Below are 20,021 nucleotides of genomic sequence, written 5' to 3' on the forward strand. Positions count from 1 at the left end.
GGAAATAAGAAATACACCAAGAAGTTGAACTGCTTGAGTTTTGTTTTCATCTTGACACTAATCTCTGAAATTTGCAGATTATTGTATCCAGCACTAATTCTTGTTGTTAGCACTGTCTTCTACATAACCACTACAAAAAAAAATGCCACTGACATCAACTATCTACAAACCTGAAAGGTTTATTGTTAACAATGCTTCACGTGAGCAAACAACATAGTTAAGAGTTGCAGACTTTTCTGTCATTCTAATCCATCTAATAAAATGTTAATGAAAATAACCAGAAAGATTTTAAGCTTTTTATTGACTCACTGTAAAACTTCTTTTTTGGATGAGACAGAAAAAAAAACCTTAACATTGTGAACACTGACTTGCATATTTTAAAGGAACTACAAACCAAAGCAAACATCCAACATACTGGTTTTTGGTAAATAAAATTTAAACATTACATATTTACAAATCTACAACCATTCATTTAAAAAGTGCTGCTTGCAGACTAACAAAGTACCATTTTTAAATCCCAGTGAGATAATATCCAGAAATACCCCTCTCTGTTATTACTATTTGCATCTCCCATTTGTTATACAAAGATTTTACACGCAGGAATTTCCTCTTTCTTGGGGCACAAATCATTTAATTTGTCAGTGGAAGTCTAATTGATCAGGCTGTAGCTGTACCAACAGCAAACCTTCTCAAAATGGGAAACAGTTAGCAGTGTCAGAGAAACAGCACAAGTTCTATTCACATTTCAGTAATTCATCTCCAATAATTATTCCAGTGGAACCATAAGTAAAGCAAAATATATATTGCACTGCAAATGTACAACTTTTGTTTAAGGTTTTTGACATAAGCATTATTTAGTACACAAAAGGAGAAAATTCCGTTCATACAAAATTTTAAATTGAAAATATGTCTCAAATATTTTATTTACCCATCTTTGCGGTATTGGAAAATATACTCAAATTGCTTTTCTAATAAAGGACAGTGAGATTTGAAAACTGTTTCAACATTGAATTGCATGATGCTTAAAAATTACCCACCTCAGGACCTACATTTTGAACATTACTATGACTCGAATAAGGAAAATTTCCCACTTAGAGTATATCACTATTCCAACTATGTTTTATTATAGTATTTCTACAGTGGACTGACTTGCAACAGACTTTATGGAACAATTCATTAAGTATAATGATTTCACTTGATGAACTACTACATGATACAGTAATTTAAGAGCACACCCAAATAAACATCAGCAATGCTTCAGGAGTGCTGCTCTGAGGATGCAAGGACAGTCAGATTGTTTGTCTGAAGGATGCATGTACAGTCCTTTTCATGGTACAGTATATTCTATTCTGATAACACTGGCCAGACTGTAGGTATTTGAATGATGTGGCAAACTTGTTGACTTTATGAGTCTGAAGACAGTTGGAAGTACTTACAGCTAAGCTGGGACTCGAACGGAGAAAGTGGGCACCATATTAGACGTGTGGCAGCTATTCCTGTGCTAGCACACGCCGTTTGCGGTGTTACGTCCTAGTAAGTGAGAGGTGGTTAGAGACCGGGCTCAGTCGCTTCTGCCAGACTATAACAGGACGCGTGAAGCTTCCTTCATAGCTCAGTACCTCTAACACACCACGGCAGCTCTGGAAAAAGCACTTGCCCTCCTTCATGGCTTGAAGGTCCTATAGAACAGTGGCTGCCCCGAGTGGTAAATGACATGGGAAACAGAACTGCAGAGAGCTGGGAACACTACCTTATACACAGCACAAACATGTAGGAGTTTATATACACAGCAACTACTGTCTGCAGCTTTTCCTTGGTAAATACAGTGTACCTACTGTACAGAGCAGAGCATACATGCACACTAATAGGTACTTACAATGAATATGTTAAAAAATAACCTGGTCTTTTTCACAATAGTTCAGAAGGAGGAAGGGGGTATGTATCCACCCTACACTAATACACTGTTTACCATCTACCTGGGTGAAAAAAAGTAGCTCTATTTCATGCATGAGGAATACTTTACGAGTGTGGCAGTACAAAAGAGAGCATCACAAATTGTTAAAATAAATTACATGTGAAAAATGTTGGTAAGTGTAGCATTGCTAGCTCCACCTCAGGGTGGGGGGATACTTTCAAAAAGGTCAGCTACATAATTAGCAGCAAATTAGAGAAGAGGTATTACCCAATGAAAGCTGTATCCAACAAGACTGCGTCTTGCAATTAGCATCAGCATATACCTGCAGCTCTACAAATTTTACATCTGTTCTCCTTAGGGCAGGCATCTTCTTACTACTCTACAGAGGTCTGGGAGGAGGTTACATAGAGCTTCATAGCAGCATTACTTCTCATTTAAGCCTCCAAGAGGCTCACTCTATTTCATTTAATAAAGTAAATGTGAGCTTTAAAGTTCATCTCCTTTCTGCCAACTAAATATTGCTGTATTATTACAGTTGCAAACTAAAGAGATTTTAAAAAATACCTGCTGGTAGGCAGACCGAAAGATAAAATCTAATGTAACAGCTGAATATTTAGAAGTATTATAACAGCAACAACTAAAGGAAATTAGAATTGGAAAACCATTAAGATTACTTAAAATAAAGCTCGTTGTTAAAGCATGGTTTAATTTGTTTAGGGTGTTTTATAAAATTCAATGCCTGTTTTCCCACCGCCATACAAGACCTGTGATATTTTCTCTGTAGCCTACCTTCTGGTGAGGAGCTGGATGTGACTGAGAGCACAGAACACTCTTTTTTAAATCTCTAGAACAAGAAAACATGAGTCAAAAGCCATGACTCCACCACAAGGACTGACATAACGTTTTTCTTCACAGAAAAAAAAAATGGTTTGCCTGTGAAATAGAGACCAAACACTCCAAGTACATTTAACTATGCACAATATGCCCCAATAAGTTACATTCCTTGTATATTCCCTGTAGCAAGTTTGCTGTATCTACTTGAGTTAAAAGCTTTGGATTAGCATTATGTACGTGCCATATTTAGTGTGTTTCAAACACATCCACCGAGACTCTGAACTTTGCATGTTTATGAAGAACCTCTTGCAGGCTGTCATTTGATTTGTAATGAGGTCACATTAATGACCTCACCGTAATGAGGTCACATTAACAAATGCTGACAGCTGAGATGGACTGATTCCATAACATAACCTGTAGGACTCTTCAATATGCTTTCTCTTTACTAGGGAGTGGGTAGTGAAGGGAACAGGAGAGGAAGAGATTTCTACAGAAGTGTCTTACAGAGACATCAGTGGGTTCATTAGTAGAGTTTTACAGAAGTTTACCATACCTTCCTTCTGATTGCTGTGGTAACACGTTTTCCACGTGTGCATGAAAGAAATCCTGTATCTAGAGTACTCTCTAGGTGAAGGTTAACGTTTTCTATTCTGCTTTAAAAACAAATTCTTCAAAAAGTAACTGGACAAGTTACTATAAATAGCAGTGTACTGCAAAAAAAATAAGCACTGTATTGCTTATGCAGCAAGTCCATTTAAAATTCACTCCAGTAATTTAAAAAAATTAAAAAAATATCAACTTACTATAAACAATTTAAAATATGTATAATACAACTTTGTATGCTCTTCATAACATCATGACTATTCTATGTAAACAATAGATTCTGAAGAATTTACTTCGCTCACATTAGTTTCAGTGCATTGTTTCTGTCCACCTGGTATTTAATTTTTAAGAAGGGAACTGTAATATGTTGTCCCAAGTTAAAGAACTCATTTTGTTTAGAATCTTCCTTTCTACACATTGATTTGCAGAAAGGACAAGGGACAGGGAAATAATATTTGGCCCATTTTTCACTCTGTCCATTTCTACAGCTGTAGATAGGCCTGGTTTTTCCAAGGCCTTCTGCCACAGTACATTCGTACGTACGCTCTTGAACGCTGAAGACTGAGATGTTCCTTGTGACTGAAGTGGTTATTTTACACAGGTATACATCATAGATATCACCTCTTTATCTAGGTATATTTAAAGATATGGTTCTCCAAAAATCTTTCTGCATTCCATCACTCCAGTACTTGGTGGTCTATCACAATTATGAGTATTCTTCACTTGATTAGCTGTGAGACGATCATAGGCCATTTTGTACTCTCTGTCAAAAGCATCTGCAGAAAGAGAAAAACAACTTCTATAAACCATGCCCAAAACCACAGCCCAAATACAATGACAGCTAGTATGCTTACCAGCAGAAAATAACTGCAAAGTCCTTTCTATTCAGCATTTACCATAGAATGGCACACATCTTATCTACAGGTTTGGGGTTTTTTTTGGAAGCTGAATAACTAGTTTGCATATATTCATCACCTATGCTTATTTGAATAATTTATAAAACTTACCTATATCAATGTTATCTCTTCCTAGGGCAACAAGTGAAAGAAATAGTATTTCTCTGTAAAGGCTCCTGAAATTGTAAAAAGAAATGTCAATTTATATACTGCAATAATGTACCACAAAACAATCTAAATTAAAACCAGACTGAAGCATTTAAAGGTAACTTATTTTTAAAAAGTCGCATTTTGAACATAATTCCTGCTTGCCACCTCCAAAATGTTGTCATTTCTGACCTCTGGACCCCCCACATCCACACATCACTCGTGGTAGGTCCTTAAGGCATCCACTGACGTGCTGGAAGTTGCACCAAGCGCACGCAGAGGGGAGCACACACTTAAGGCACTCAGCCAAACTCCACCAAATTTCACAAAAAGGAGGTTGCTTTTCTTCATTTCTACATTATCTCGAAAAAGCAAGCAGACAAGCAGCTAAACACTTTGTCAATGCTCCAGCTGTTGAAAAGACTCCTATGTATCCTATTATAAATAAAAATAAGTAAATTCAGGCAAGAAATATAAATTCATAGGAAATAATTTTCACTAATTCCACTGCTAATGGAAAAAAACTTCCTAAATGTGAGACTTAACCTCTCTTCTTAGCTCCTCTTCTGTTCTCTACTGGAAACTTGAAAAACAAAGAAAAAAATCCACCCATGCACCCTAGGAACAAGTGTAGGCTTTTTTATTTAAAAAAAAAGCCCCACTAATATATAAATAGCATTTAATAATGAAATATATACACATATACACACTCCCTACTTGATTTCCCATCATCCAGAGGTAAAAAGAAAAAGAGGTGGCTGTAAAGGGGAGCGGAAAAAGTGAAAATTCTCTAATTTTTTTCTAAAGTTTGTGAAAGTTATAACAAAAAAGAAGAATATTTACCAGACCGAGGGATAAATTTGCAAACACTGCTGCAAAACAGTGTTTTTTTATTAAAAAAACACACTAGGAAAATATAATTCATATTACAATAGCCTTATTGTTGTCCAACTTTGCTCCAGTTTGGCATGTTCGTATTCTTACCGCTGTCTTTTAATATGTGGCCATTTGTTCAATCTCTCCAATATTTGACTCATTGGTCCGTACACATCATTCATCTTAATGCTTTTCACCATACTTTTCAAGAGCTCCTGATTAAAAGAGTCATCATCTTTTTGCAATAAATGGACCATTGGGTACTTCTGGGCTGAAATACATTAGAAATGCTGTAAGAATAAATATATTCTTCATGCAGCAAGTAGAAATTGTTAAAAAAAAGGTGGGAGGCTACTGTGAAAACATTGACAAAGAACAATAAACATCAAGTCAAAATAATATCAACATAAGAAACACAAAAAGCACATAGGAGAAAACTCAGCAGCTGTAATGGGTCATGAGCTATTTTCAGGCGTGTGATCCAACACTAGCAACAAAATTCTTAGTAAGCAAATTCTAAAAATAAGAAAACAAGCTAAGTGGATGAACTGTCAATGTAAGTTCAGTCTATCACTGAAACGTATTCCCTCTTATTCCTCCCTTCCCAATGAAGAAAAAGCCACTGGAGGTACTGGTCAATGATTTGAAACAGATATGCTGGAAAACTGATGTTCAAGCAGCTTCCTGCTAAACATACAACCACCCTCCTCCCTCCCCAAACAAGTCACACAAACTTAGAATAGCAACACCAAACTTAACACTCACTCTCAAACAAAAGAGTACGATTTTGACCTGCAAGACAAAAAGCAGTATGATCAAAAATCAGTTATGTATCTTGCGTGAACTATCCACAAAGACATCTTTTTTCAAAACACATTCTTCAGTTGCTCAAAATGAAAATGGTTCTTTAAAAAAAAAAGCCACAAGAAACAAAGCTTACTCTGAGCATTCCACAAAATATACAGAGGCTGCCTTGGATCCTGATGCAATTTCATATTGTCCCACAGCATCTGAATAAGAACGTATTTGCTGTCCTCTGACATACAGTTTCGTGGAATCTGAACAGGAGAATGCATACATAAAGATATTTTATTACAAAGCCAAGACAGACGACTTTGTATTTAAAATATATCTTCACATCTATAGGCCTCATGGTAAAAAGCTTTAATATTAAAACTGCTGTAAAACCAGGGGAAGCTAAATCTGACTGGGATGTCAGTGACAGAGCAAATGAGTATTTTACGTATCTTCCTACAGTCCTAAAATCATAACTTCCTCTTCCTTCTACTGCTTAACTAGTCATCAAACTGCAATAAAACCAACTAGAAACTTATCTTCTTTGTAACTGAGGATCACAAATTACAGTGTGACTACTAAGAGCTAAACATCCCACACAAGTACCGCTGAGCCCAAGTTCCTCTTTTTCCACGCTTATTTCCCTTCAATTGACTCATTCTTTACCAATTCAGGACTGGGCTCAGCATATTGTAAGACACATTTCTAAGAGTTACTGAATTATCTAATGATTTCCTATATGGGAAAACAAGCATTCCTCATATGCCAATGTTTCCTATCTGATTCCATACCTTGGAGTTTTTATTACAGTGCTCGGAAGAAAGTATTAATCCTGGTAAGTTGCTGGGCAAGTCCAAGCGTCTGAAATACCACACCAAATTCCAGAACACAATAGGATGATGATCTACAAAGTCTGCCACTGTTATTGCATGATCCCCTTCATTTTCAAGTAAGCTCTCAAGCTCTTTCCATACCACTAGAGGACTGAGATAAGGAACCGTTATAGGATCAGGACTCGGTAAGCGCCATTCTAGGCCCAAGGAATCCTACAGTAAAAAAAAGAAAAAATGCCATTAGTTGTAAAGTAACTATCTTTACAAAGTCTTATGAACACTTTTGTTCCCTATGAGACACACTAACATCTCAAAGCTACAACTAATATTAGTTTAAAAAATAAAACCTAGTATTTATTGTAATTTGGGATGGGTAACTGTTCTCCCAATTAATGCTGTTTCATACTGCTCTAATCTATCGCACACTTAAAAAAATGACAGTTAAGGTAGAAAAACTACACACTGTTGGTCCTTGCAAAGTAGCAGGCAGGCTACCAGTAGGAATGATATGGCTGATCTTCTGGTTTTCTTTCTCTTCTTCCAATGGACCAAAAGTACTGATACTCCTTGCTACAGGGTGACTTGTACATTCTGACCCAGAGGTATTTTGTCTTCTTCCTGAGGGGATCTGGATGCTTCTGGCACAAATATTGTCATGCTGCTTAGATTTGCTGGGAGAAAGAAAAAAGTTAAGAATCTCAGGTTTTTGTTTTACTCTGAGTGCTCAAACGTGTACACAAATAGACAGAAATAAACTGGAAATAATCGACCTGACAACACAAATTCTACCTTGTCATTCACGACACTCATTCATACTACAGTGCAAGCTTTATTCCCCCTTGCACTGATAATGAACACAAACACCCTAAAAGGGCTCATAAAATTTGCAGAATTACAGATATCTACATGAATTTTTATATTAGGGATGAAATGGTAAACACCATGCTGAAAAAGCATGACATGGCCAACTCAGAGATAAGGGAGAGGCTGCAAGGAGATCCTCTCTCAAATCAATTTCTCCTCTCCAGACAGTATCTTATTAAATTTATTTCTGTTGATAAGGAATACATGCATATCCACAGAGAACCTGAGTAATTTCTATGCAGAAAATGCAGGTTTACCTATTTGAATTTATATCCTCTTGAACAGACATTAGGGATGTAGCAAGGCCAACAGTAGCTGCAGTGTTACAGGACTTGCTGCTCTGATTTGCAAAAAGTGATGGGAACTGCATGTTTTCTGTAGAAGGGCTGGGCTTCAGAAAATAACTGCAGAGAAAGCAAAAGTTTAATACTATCTAAAAAAACCAAAAACCAACCGCTACACAATTACAAGCATTCAAAATTGAGGAAAATTCAAAGAAGGTTATTACCGTCCAGGTCGCCGAAGATCTCTGATTTCTATGCTTAAAAAAGGCAGAAATAAATTGCCACAGAATGGACACGTGGTATTGAGATTTGAATCATCTGCTGTCCAACCTGCCATGATTTCTTCGTCATGAACCAAACAGTCACAAGTTCGACATCGTGAACAGCTTGAGATGAGGACCTGCATGCAGCAGATAACAGAACTCCACTGTAACACATCTCAAAACGATCCTTCTTTTACAAAGCAGTTAAAACTAGAGCCAAAATCTTTGCGCTTAGATGAATTCTGCTCACCACTTGCATACAAGTTCAGCCACATACCTGTTCCCCAGGCTTTAGGCTGGAACATTTGGGTTTAAACTTATGTACTTCAGAACTATTAAATATTAAATACAAACTGCATTAGCAGCCAGCTGATATGGTAAATGACTAGAATAAACATTGTCTGAAGAATTTATTATATACAGGTCTTTGTTCTATTGTAGCAAGTAGACTGGGATCTGGAACTATGCTCATAAAATAAATATACTTTAGCTAAGTGGGTCAGGTGATGCTTTTATGGCTTCCCAGATAAAACCAGCCAGTTATTCAATAATATTTTTCTTAGCAATAACATGTCATTTGTAATCTGTTTGCAAACATAATAGTACAGGAATATTTATGCAGCTACATAAATTATTCTTAGAATTTAAACATTCTTCTGTAGTGACTACCAGTATAATAGAAATTAGGGGAAAATAGGTGAGAATGACCAGTCATTAATCCAAGTTTACTGAGGGTGGGGTGGGGGTGGAGAAAAAAAGAGCCACCAAAACCCAGTGTAACAGTGAAAAGCAAAATGATCTTACTAGAAGCTACAACAAGAAACAGCTAGGTATCTACTCTGTATTTTTAAATGTATAGTACTATTTAAGGCTTGGTATTTTCACTTTACAAATTTAGCTGCGCAAGGGATTTAGATGCCTGAATTCAATGGCATCCTATTCTCAAACTCTTGAGAACTGCAGCTTTAAGGACCAAAGGATGTGACTGCAATAAAGACATTTCTAGAGTAGGATTTGAAATGAAACCTGCTCTGTCACAGAAATATTTATCTATCTTCCAGTGGATTAGTTTTAAGCTTTGAACTTTAACAGACATTCAGACAGCATTTATATTTAAAGACATATGCTTTTAGCGTATCAATTAAAATCAATAAATCATCCTGTACCTCCATAGCGTAGTTCTGGAACACACTGGTACTACTTGTGCTGCAAGAAGATATCAACTCTGATTTGTCAGGTAAAGGGAACTTTGAAAGAGAACCTATTAACAGAAGAAACCCAAAGTATTAGTTATTCAGAATATGCATTTTTTTAGTAAACTGTTTTTCTGGTCAAATAATACTGCAGTTATAAAATGTGTGATGGAAGATGCAAGAAAGCAGATAGATAGAAAGAAATGTGAAGCTGGAGCGTGAGGCTGCCATCTGTCCAGCACCAATACGGCAAAAATAAAATCTACCAATGTAGAATTTCCATATGTTCAGTTTTTTTCTTTATACAACAGTTGGTAGCTTGGAAACAAGTTTTACAGATTAAGTAATTTATACCCACACTTTCTGTCTGGACAAAAACTAGGGAAGCATAAGAGGTGCTGCTTGTGACTGCGGATGTCCCTGACCCTTCTCTTTGCCACACCAAACGAGCCAGGCTCCCCTCAGCCTCAGGATGTCCCAGCCCCTGGCCATGATGGCAGCCTCCACTGCCCCTCTCCAGTTCCTCCACATCTCACAAACCTGGGATCCAGATCTGGGCATGCTCTTCCAGGTGCTAAGTGGAGGGATCTAAGTAGACAGAGCATCCTTTCATCCTGATTCTGCTTAACACTGTACTCCATAATGACAGTTGCACAGAAATTGATATAACAGTCACTACCAATTATCCGGTGCAGATTAGGAAAAAAAATTACAGTGTCTGATAATCAGCTTCCACAGTGGCTTATAGAAAATGATAGCAATTTTCCAAAAACGACTTTTACTACTTTTAGAAAACAAAATCAGACCAATAAAGTTACCATTTAGAAGTTTTTATAGAAGTTTTCTGGAGCTGTACAGCTTACACAAATAAGATGATTACACGAATACTGATGGGCCCAAAGAGTCTCTTTTTGCGTAGCTGTAGCACCCAGAAACTTACTCAGGGACAGGATGCTACTGTACAAGTTATTCCACAAGAAAGAACACCCAAAACAAGGTTCTACAATACAAATATCCATATGAACAATAGTTTGCAGGTAGGAAAAGAAAAATTTACTTCTTCCACAAAAGGGACCAAGGACTAGAATGATCCCAAGCTGAGAATTATGAAAGAACAACTTCTAAAACTGGAATATTTTTGTTCAGATTGATCAATACAGTGCAAAAGCTGTCTCTTACCACACTGGTCAAATTGTTTTGATGAGCCATCGTGGGAGGCTGAGCTTTCTAGGCTTGTCCTGCTGAGGCCAATTCTCTTTATTTCTGATGTGGCATTCTCCTGAGGAGAAGCACTTTCAAAATCATTGCAGACATCTTCATCAGTTAGAGAAGTAGATTCTGAGTCCAGAGCTCCAAGAGATGAAACACTTGCTCGGTCTGAATTTTGATCCTGAGAGAAGAAAAGAAACTCCACTGAGAAAAAGAAAGTAAAAATATTTCTGAAAATAAGAGGCAGCCTTCATCATCTCAGTAAATTCAAGGCATGAACTTCCCTCCTTGAAAAGTCACTCAATTCACATCTGTATTCAGAACAAATGTGAAACAAGGTGAGTTTCGCTCAGGGTTAAATAGCTACACAAGGATTCTTTTTAAAGGTTTGCCAAATAAAAAGATCTAAATGAAAACTTAAACATTTTAATCCTTTTAACTTTTTCTCACCATTGCTAGAGCAGTTATTAGCAGCCATAGGAATGCATTAGGATAGGCAAGGCACCGTTGATACTTTAGTTAATTAGTCTCGGATTATTGTTTAAGTATTTTTTCTTTAGGTAAATGATGGAAGGCAGAGCAATCTTCTCTGCTCTGTCGACACACTACCATATACTTAGGTTTTCCCATGAAATATACTTTGAACCATGCAAAACCAAAATTTTCTTTGATTCAGGACAATAAAATTAGGGTCCTGGAAATTCAAACATGATTAAAACAACTTAATGCACACAGTCTACCATGATGCATGTCATTCAAATAGAGGATTCATCACGTAGGAGTCAGCGATTAAACCTTTACAAAGTTTTTTCCTTTATTTACAGGAACTTAAGTTTTGTGGAGGAAAAAAAAAAATTATCAAAATTTACCTTTGAGGATGCAGCATACATTGTAAATTTTGAGTACCACTTGCTAGCTTTCTCTGCAACTCCTTTTCCAGCAGAAAACATGCTGCTTTTTAGAACATCAAGCTTGGGTGTTAACAGCGTATCCAAGTTGAATGATGGTGAAGACACAAGTGTTAACGCACTAGTTGCATCCTGGGGTTGTTCCTTTGCTGGACTGTTTGGGGAATAAGCTGGAGAGGACCAAAGCCTGTCTCTTGGCCTTTCTTCATTTTTTCCATGATAACTCTTGGATTTGGTAAGACTGGATGGCCTTGGGGAGTTTGGGGGAAGGCTGGACCTCCTACAAGGTTGGATTACCGTTGGGCTCTTTTTATTAGCATTTCTGTCATCGTAGGGTTTTTGCAACTCAATGCTCGGGGCACGACTTGACAAAGGGCTGCTCATGTTGTTCATGTACATCACTATTTCTTCAGCTAAATCTCGCCTTGCAGATGGAGTAGAAACACTTCTATCATCATCCTCCTCCTCATCCTCTTTCTGCTGTTCTGTCTCAGCAACCAGCAGGGACAGTGGATCAAATCCAGTTTCAACATCTGTCTTTTCAACTGGCTTGACTGGAAAGGTGCTCTTTCTTTGCAGCCTTCTGGATTTTTCACTGGATGATTTCACTGCTGTAGATGATTCAGGTTCTGCATCCAGGTCTTCCAGATCAAAGATAACAGGGGACTCTGTTTTATCCGTAAAACTGCAATCAAAAGCTGCATCTTCATCACTAGATTCTTTCTCCAGACTTTCTCTCTTAGATCCTAAAGAGGAAGTTCTGATATTAAGAGTTTTTGGCCTTATGCTTTTCTGTAATGCACTAGATAGGATTTTGGCATCAGCTCCTAGTTTTTCAACAATTTCTCCAGGGTTTGCTTCCTGATTTATTCTATTTATCATGAGTCCCACTAAGCCATCTCCACTCAGCTTACGGTTCCTGCTTTCCCATGGTATCTCCCTTAAGTCAGCTTCTACTGCGCTTTTATGTCTCTTTCTTAAGGATTTACTTTTTATAACTTCTGCTTCACTGGCGTCCTCAAAAGATGATGTAAACAGCAATCCTACAGAACTCTCTGAAAAACAGATGAAACACGGTGCTTTATTTCTTGCTATGCAAGAAAACTAAACAAAATGAAAAAAGAATACACATTTGTGTCATCTTTCAAACAGTTTACAACACAGAGATGGAATTCACTCTGTATTGTGATAGTGGTTGAAAAGCTGAGTTGACCACGGTCATAACTTTTAGGAAGGGTCAGACAATAAACCATGTAAAAGGGAGTAAAATCATACAACTCAAGAGTACTTTGAGAAACACCATCAAGAAAAGTCTCAGATGTACTTAGTTTCCTCTTCTGGAGACATACGACATTATTAAGAGGTTTGAAAGCTAGGGACAGCAAAGTTATCTAGGAAATGGCAAAAAAGTGGACACAATTTCTAACTTATGAAATAGAAGTAGAGCCAACAAAAGGAGTTATTGTCAGAGAAGTCTCCATTGTTTTGCCAGAGCATAAAGATGCAGACTTTATAACCAGATTTGACATTACTGAAGACTTGGGAAAATGCCTGAAAGTTTCTTTTAATTGTACTGCGTAGAAACCTCTTGTCCATCCTGAAGGAATTTAGTTGTTGTTGGAGGTTATAATTAAAAAACAAGACCTGGGATTTTGTAAGCAGATGTTAACTATATCAAAAAAAAAGGAAACAAGAAAAAACACCTGGAAATGCAGAATATTCAGACACATCTCCCTGACACAGCATATGCAGACTCTACCCTAAACTCACTCCCACAAAGTTGCTCCAACAAATTTCATCGGCCACTGTCATTACACCAAAAAAATACTGTAAGTTTTGCGGACAACAGAACACAGGCACACTACTTAAAGAGTTCTTGTTAGAAATGGAATATATATATAGACAAAACTGCACAAGAATGAAAATCTATTTTCTCTTCCACTCACCCGTGCTAGCTTCTGCTACGGTATTGTCAACTGTACCGTTGAGCCGCACTATGCTAGAAGCTGCTTTGGCGTTACTTGAGTTCTGATAATTTAGTTTAGGTAGGCACTCACCACTCCCTTTTGTGCTCTCCACTTCGGACACTGTATATAGAAAAAGGACAGACAGTTCTTTAGAATCAAAGCAACTTGATTTAAATCACATTTTCTATTACCTGTTAGATGTTTTATGCAGGATTAAGTGACAGCATGTTATACATATCCCATGATGCATAGGCCAATATCTACTTGGGCAGAGGTTTTCAAGCTGGAACAATTGAACTATGGATATTTAATTCCCAATATTACTTTTATAACTGGAAGTTCCATAAGCTTCTGTGCACAGAGTCTAAGTAACCAGTACTTGCATATCAACATTTGTGGTGGTTGTGGAGACTAAGACCACCCTTGTTAACTTGCAAATGACAGGTGCAAGAGGTCCACAACAAACCCAAAGTCCTTCTCCTTTCTGATGCATCTCCTCAGTTTTGAGAATTCCAGGGAGCTGAGTAATTTAGACCTGCTCTCACAGACCTGTAAAAATTCAGCTGTTCTCCTCTTATGGGATTTATAAAGAAAACAGACTGGTAGAAAAGACTTTCCTGTAGATTATGCCTATAAAGCAATTTAATTTTTTTAAAAGACAAAAACATGAAGCTGTAATTATCATTAAGCCTTTGTATTACCATTATCACTTATTTGAAACAGAGGAGGGGAAAAAAACCTCTAACTTTAAAAGTTAAACCATTAGACATCCAGAAAATTACATTAGAGAAAAGAACTTCAGGCCTGTGCATAAACTGGCATTATCACATACACTCACTGTAAAAAAAATCAGCTGCCCCACTTAGTTTTTGCTGAAATCCCTGTTTACCCACAATGAACTAGATATCTGTATTCACAAGATACTTACGAGAACTGGAGTCACTCTCTCTCTTGTCCTCTTTTTGTTCTTGTATATCTTGAAGACAAGTTTTCCCTTGCCTGGCTTCTTCTTTGAACGATGTGTTATTGCCCAAGTCTGAAAGTCCCCCTATCATAATAGGGCAGTGACAGAATAAAGACAATTATGGTATTTAATAGCGTGACATTGTTAAACAGAATAAATTGAATATCCATGGTAATTCAAAGGCCTCTTATCAAGTACATTCCAATTAACAGGGAACATTTTACCACAAAAAAAGAAGTGAGAAAAATGATTGGCTTACTTTTACAGTATAAACATTGAAGCGATGCTCTACAGGATGAAATTAAAGGGGCAATTTGCAACATTTATTTTTAAATACTGTACTAAAGCACTGCTTGTCTTTGATTCTGTTGTCTGGTTTATTTGATCAAAATGTCACATCTTTTCATGAACTCTAAGAGGCACCTAAACATGGTTTCATTTTAGTGTAGTATGTTTCTCAGGGTTAATGCATGTAATTCTCATGGTTTTACTCTAGGAAGTAAAAAAATTGAAACAATGCAGCAAACTGAAACCATGAATTTGTTTGCAAAATAAGATTAAAATAAAAAGAACCAACACCACGCAAAAAAAACCCCTGCAAACATTCAAGCCACTATCTGGTCATTTTAAAGACAAAACACTGCCCCAAATTAACTAATATAGTCTGATTGATTGATTTCAAGAACCAAATTTAGTTAACACTAACATGGTTGTTCCTCCTCCAGGCTGTTATAAAGCAGCTGCACCAAAATAAAGCAAATTAATGAAGCAGATAAGAAAGTTTCTGCTCACTATAGATACTAAGTGAGCACTTCAATCACACACATTCCATGTCCTTTGTCCAGGTCAACCTGAAGTCTCCAGCAGTCCCACAGCATCTTTAGGGGTTTACTCTCATGCAGTTTAGGAGATAACAGTAAGCACCTGTCCAGGATCAAGAGGGTGTAACACGGCTGAAAATCAGCTGCTTTCCCTCTTTTCCCTGAAGATGCTGTACTGAATCTCTACAGAGAGGGTAAAAACCTTGTTGCTATTGTAGAGATAAAATAATCTGGAATTTATGGAAAAGTTTTGGGATTACCTGAAGAGTCAGAATGCATTCTAGCTATTCTCTAAAAATCAGATGATGTCAAAAGCAAATACCATTAATTATATAAATGACAGTTACTTAGTAAAGGCCTAATTACACTTCCTTAGTTTACATGGTCTGAGTTGCGACCAACATTGCCAAGCTCTTACATAGAGCTTTGCACAGATGGGTTTCAAAGAAGTGGTTTATCAGGAAGGTCAGCTTCATGAAGAACAGACAGAAATAAAGTAAATTTCTTCAAGGTCATCCAGAAGGCTAGTGACAGAGCCAGAAATAGGACTGTAGTCTCCCGAGTCTAGGAGAAGTACTCTAGCCATAAGGCCATCATATCTATTCTATTTGTCAGGGCAAAGATTTAATTATACATATTTGGAAACATAGAATAGCCCTGATTGGAAGGGACCTCAACAGATGATTCAGATGATCTGATCATACATTTGCATATGTGTATTTGTAAAGGTCTGCCAAGGTCAAGTACAGCTAAACTAACTATATTGCTGGTATTTTAAAAATGTACTATCTTGCCTTACTAGTAGTAAATTATAAATACTGTTCAAAGTAGTATCTACAGAAAACCACAAGCTCCAGGTAATCACCAGTATGGTAATATAGCCATTTTAATATCACCTAAATATTTACTGGAAAGAAAAAGAAAGAAAACCAAAATTTACAGCCTCAAATATCATACTTATATTCTAGATAAAAATAAATATGATCATTGCAGTTGGTACACAGAACTTGCAAACAGTACTACAAATTCAAGGACTAGTTCCACTTGCCTCTTGACTAACATCAAAAAACAGGGAAAACAAAAAAAAAAAAGCAAGGCTAGACAGAAGTTTCTGCCAGTTATGAGACTGGTTATTGTATGAACAAGGATAATCATCACAGTGATTTCAGGTTCATATTTCGTCTCCATGAAGAGCTGATACAATAAATAAAGAGCAGATTATTTTGGATTCAAAGACAAAAAAAAGCTGGTTTTAAAAAATTATGCAAGAACTTAATTTCTTTTCCTGTAAAACACTTTTATCATCAAATTCACAACAGAAAGCTTTTTGAAGTCATTTTCTTATCAGCATGAAAATAAAAAAGAAAAGGATGTGAATACTCTACCAGGAATGGCTGTATGTGAGGTACTTGCTGGTAGCTTTTTCAATGCTTTTTTAAACTGTGCTATTCCTAAAACAACGTTTCGTATTTTCATCCATAGGAAATAGCCACCTCGATTGCTTGAAGGCCAGGTACTTTCCAGAACGGCCTATTTTGGAAATAACAAAGTCAAATACAGCCATCTCAACGAACAGTCAGGTGTGAAATGATTAACTTAAATTTCAAATTGGGTTACATTGGCAGTTATAAAGTAGACTTCTAAACCTACAAAAACAAAGACAACACAATTATTCTGTCTTGTATTTCTTACAGTTACTAGAAATGACAGAATTACATCTGAACTGCTCCCTTATTTTGCTCGCTTCTATTTGCCTGGATAAAAAAAAAGCGTTTTTCTTCCCCCCTCCTCTTTCAAAAATACTTACCTTATTGTAGTAGCCATAAGTAATGGCATTAGGGTCAATGCCAGCTTTCTGCATTTCAAAAAGCACTCTCACTGCTAGCACAGGCTGACCATACTGTCCACACAGTTGCATGAGTACTCGGTAGCATACCTGAAAATACACACCAGTTAGTATTGTGCTTTTATAGTCAAACACATAATGCATTCAATAAAAGCCACAGGCTATTACTGGAACTCTGGGGTTGACTTATTTTACCTCATCGGGTGGATCTATCTTTTTGGTATGCATTTTTTGTAGCACATCATAGGCAGTTCTCAGAGCCCTGACTTTTGAGTGGCACACTTTCACATACGCAGGAAGGCAGATAAACCAAAGACCATAGCAGTGACGTAACAAACACCTGGACCACATCTGTGGTATAGATGAGTACTTCTTAGCAATTTTATGTGCAGATTTAATTTCCTGTAAAGAATCATAAAGATTATTTGTGTATATATTTTACATACACATTACACAAACCTACATGTTAAAAACTGAACTTGTATCATTGCACCTACAGAAACTGCAACATTAATATAAACAACACACAAAGTAGGAAAGAAAATGAAAGCAGAGCGAGTGATATCAAAACCAGCTGCTGTACAATACTCTCCTCCTAAAAACTTGCATTTCTTTAAATTTATGTCTATTACTTTTGATCTGCATTTTTTGTAAGAAGCATTTGAAAGTCAGAGCCCCTCTTAAAGCCCTGGACAGTGAAAAGAAATCAAAAAGTAGATGTGGAAGCCCAACAGCTTATGCTCATGGAGAACAGTGTGAAGAATGTGGAAGGTATAGGGATAGCCCAGCAAATGATAATCTGTGTACAGGGGCCCTGTACGATATGGTGTAGGCAAGAAGCACAGGTAAATATCCAAACAACAATTAGCATGACTACCCTATAGTTACTGTATCAGTGAAGAACTGTTAGTTAGGCTGCAGCCACTGCCAGTCAGTCTTTATAGCCAAACTGAAGATGAAGGCAGCAAGCTGTCACTTTCCAAAGCGCCTCACACTACAAGAATACCTGCAAGTACCTGTTTAGTTCTTCTGAACATTGGCGACGGGCTGTTGGGACTACTGGCTTTTGAGGACAGTTTGTTATTTGGTGCTGTGAGAAATCCTTCAGGTCGCTCAAACAAATCTAGTTTTAATACTGGAAATCCATTATAGCTGTAAAAGAAATGTGTCACAACTCCTGTAAGGCAGCTCCAAAGTAAACATGTCACATAATAGCAAATGACATCAATTACACAGTTGCGCTAGAAGCTACATAGGAAACAGAAAATACAAAAGTAAACCTTTAAAGACACCATTGACAAAATGGTTTAGTAAATCATCTGCATGATTTCACAAGCCTGCACAAATAGTCTCTTAACCTGTTATTTCAGTGTAAGCAACATAAATTGATAAATACATTTGCTTTCATAGCATTTTCTTTAATGTGCCAAATGCATTAGTATTGATTCTAGTTAATCAAAAAAATAATCTGTGTGGCTTAGTCCCTGGTGAGCATCACATGACAGAGGTTTATAAAAATCAATATGAACAATATGAAACTATCTAAAAGATTAAATTAGATCAGATTTAAAAATGTTTCTCAGAATTAATGAAGAAACCAATAGACAAATTCATTTGACATAATTACTGAATTAGTAACACCGGTTTTCAGTGATTCTTTGAAATGTACTCTTTCCAAAGAGGATCTGCAGCTTGTATCGTTATCAGTAGTAGCAGCAGGCCAACAGACTAGGTCCATTAATTTCAATTCTAACCTTAAAAAGTGTCAATAGTGAGCACAATGTAATGTGAACACACAGCCAGCTTTATTAAGTATTACTGCTTCTGTGTGTACACACCCCAAATCATTAAAACTTCAAGAGAGCTGGCACGCTGGGCATTCTGCATACCCATTTCTACTTGAGCAACACAAAGGGACAGAAAAAATCTGCATTTTGTGGCTATCACCACAACCTAGAAACTGAACTCTACAAAGGCAGCAGTTAGGATTTTGGCTAGCATCCTACCGTGTCCTCAGGTTACCTGTATTGGAGAGGGTGCTCTTCACCGTTTGGCAGATGAGGGATCTCAGGGGGTGTTATGAAAACCGTATGCTCGCTCTTGTATGACTCATCCAGCTCTATAAGTCGTGTTTCCCCAGTTTTGTCCATATCTACCTGGAGAAGTTATGTTAAAAGTAGTTACTAGTGTTGTACCAGGCAGGGCAAAGTCTGCATCAGCATCAAAGGATTGCATCTTAAAAGTAAGGATGCCTTGCAAAGTTATAATGAGATTATTAAGTGTTGCATCATTTTTGTAAACTTTACCCCAACACAATAATTGATGTTTAATGATATACTATGAATTGACTGTTTTCAGGTAAATATTATAAGCAGTTGTACAAAGAGGTTAACCTTTCTGAATGCAACCATGATCCCCGAGGTCTCTTCCAACCTGGTTGATTCTGTGATTCTGTGATTCCTGGAACTGTGTTTCCAAGTGTAGCAGTGACTTGAGATTTATTTTTAAATATGAAAATAAGAGCTATTTTTTTCCTCTATTTTAACCACTTAAAACAATAACAAACTTTATCCAATTGTTTGATGTATACAGAATCTACAAACAACACTATCTAACAATTTCAGTGACTTACATAGTCATTAAGGTCACAGTAGTTTGCAGAGATTGCAAAAATACACATGCATTCAAGAGATAATGGAATAAAAAGGTGTGACATTACTAAAATTAAAAGAGGATAGAAGTAACTTTGTTTTTCTAAAAAAGCAGTAATCTGAAAAGTGAAGGGTGGCTTCATGATTTTTTT

The 20,021-nt window shown here is 36.9% G+C and overlaps 1 protein-coding gene across 2 annotated transcripts in view; it reads right to left on the bottom strand.

Moving 5' to 3' along the window:
* Positions 1-282: 282 nt before the first annotated feature.
* The window catches only part of DENND4A (DENN domain containing 4A), a 53,815-nt gene continuing 34,076 nt past the window's right edge, over positions 283-20,021 (bottom strand). The window contains exons 15-33 of one of the 2 annotated variants that reach the window (XM_068410974.1): positions 19,241-19,374; positions 18,235-18,370; positions 17,414-17,620; positions 17,180-17,308; positions 16,758-16,902; positions 14,516-14,635; positions 13,567-13,707; positions 11,582-12,675; positions 10,683-10,893; positions 9,477-9,571; positions 8,272-8,447; positions 8,021-8,167; positions 7,363-7,570; positions 6,858-7,112; positions 6,212-6,329; positions 6,037-6,063; positions 5,380-5,542; positions 4,360-4,424; positions 283-4,128 (exon numbers count right to left, since the gene is read on the bottom strand). In XM_068410974.1, the coding sequence (XP_068267075.1) occupies positions 3,992-4,128; positions 4,360-4,424; positions 5,380-5,542; positions 6,037-6,063; positions 6,212-6,329; positions 6,858-7,112; positions 7,363-7,570; positions 8,021-8,167; positions 8,272-8,447; positions 9,477-9,571; positions 10,683-10,893; positions 11,582-12,675; positions 13,567-13,707; positions 14,516-14,635; positions 16,758-16,902; positions 17,180-17,308; positions 17,414-17,620; positions 18,235-18,370; positions 19,241-19,374 (3,708 nt within the window). In that variant the 3' untranslated portion in view covers positions 283-3,991. The remainder of the gene's footprint in view (positions 4,129-4,359; positions 4,425-5,379; positions 5,543-6,036; positions 6,064-6,211; positions 6,330-6,857; positions 7,113-7,362; positions 7,571-8,020; positions 8,168-8,271; positions 8,448-9,476; positions 9,572-10,682; positions 10,894-11,581; positions 12,676-13,566; positions 13,708-14,515; positions 14,636-16,757; positions 16,903-17,179; positions 17,309-17,413; positions 17,621-18,234; positions 18,371-19,240; positions 19,375-20,021) is intronic. The other variant, XM_068410975.1, reaches the window with a different exon arrangement.

Source organism: Nyctibius grandis, chromosome 11 (assembly GCF_013368605.1).
Source record: "Nyctibius grandis isolate bNycGra1 chromosome 11, bNycGra1.pri, whole genome shotgun sequence".
NCBI classification, from domain to species: Eukaryota; Metazoa; Chordata; class Aves; order Nyctibiiformes; family Nyctibiidae; genus Nyctibius; species Nyctibius grandis.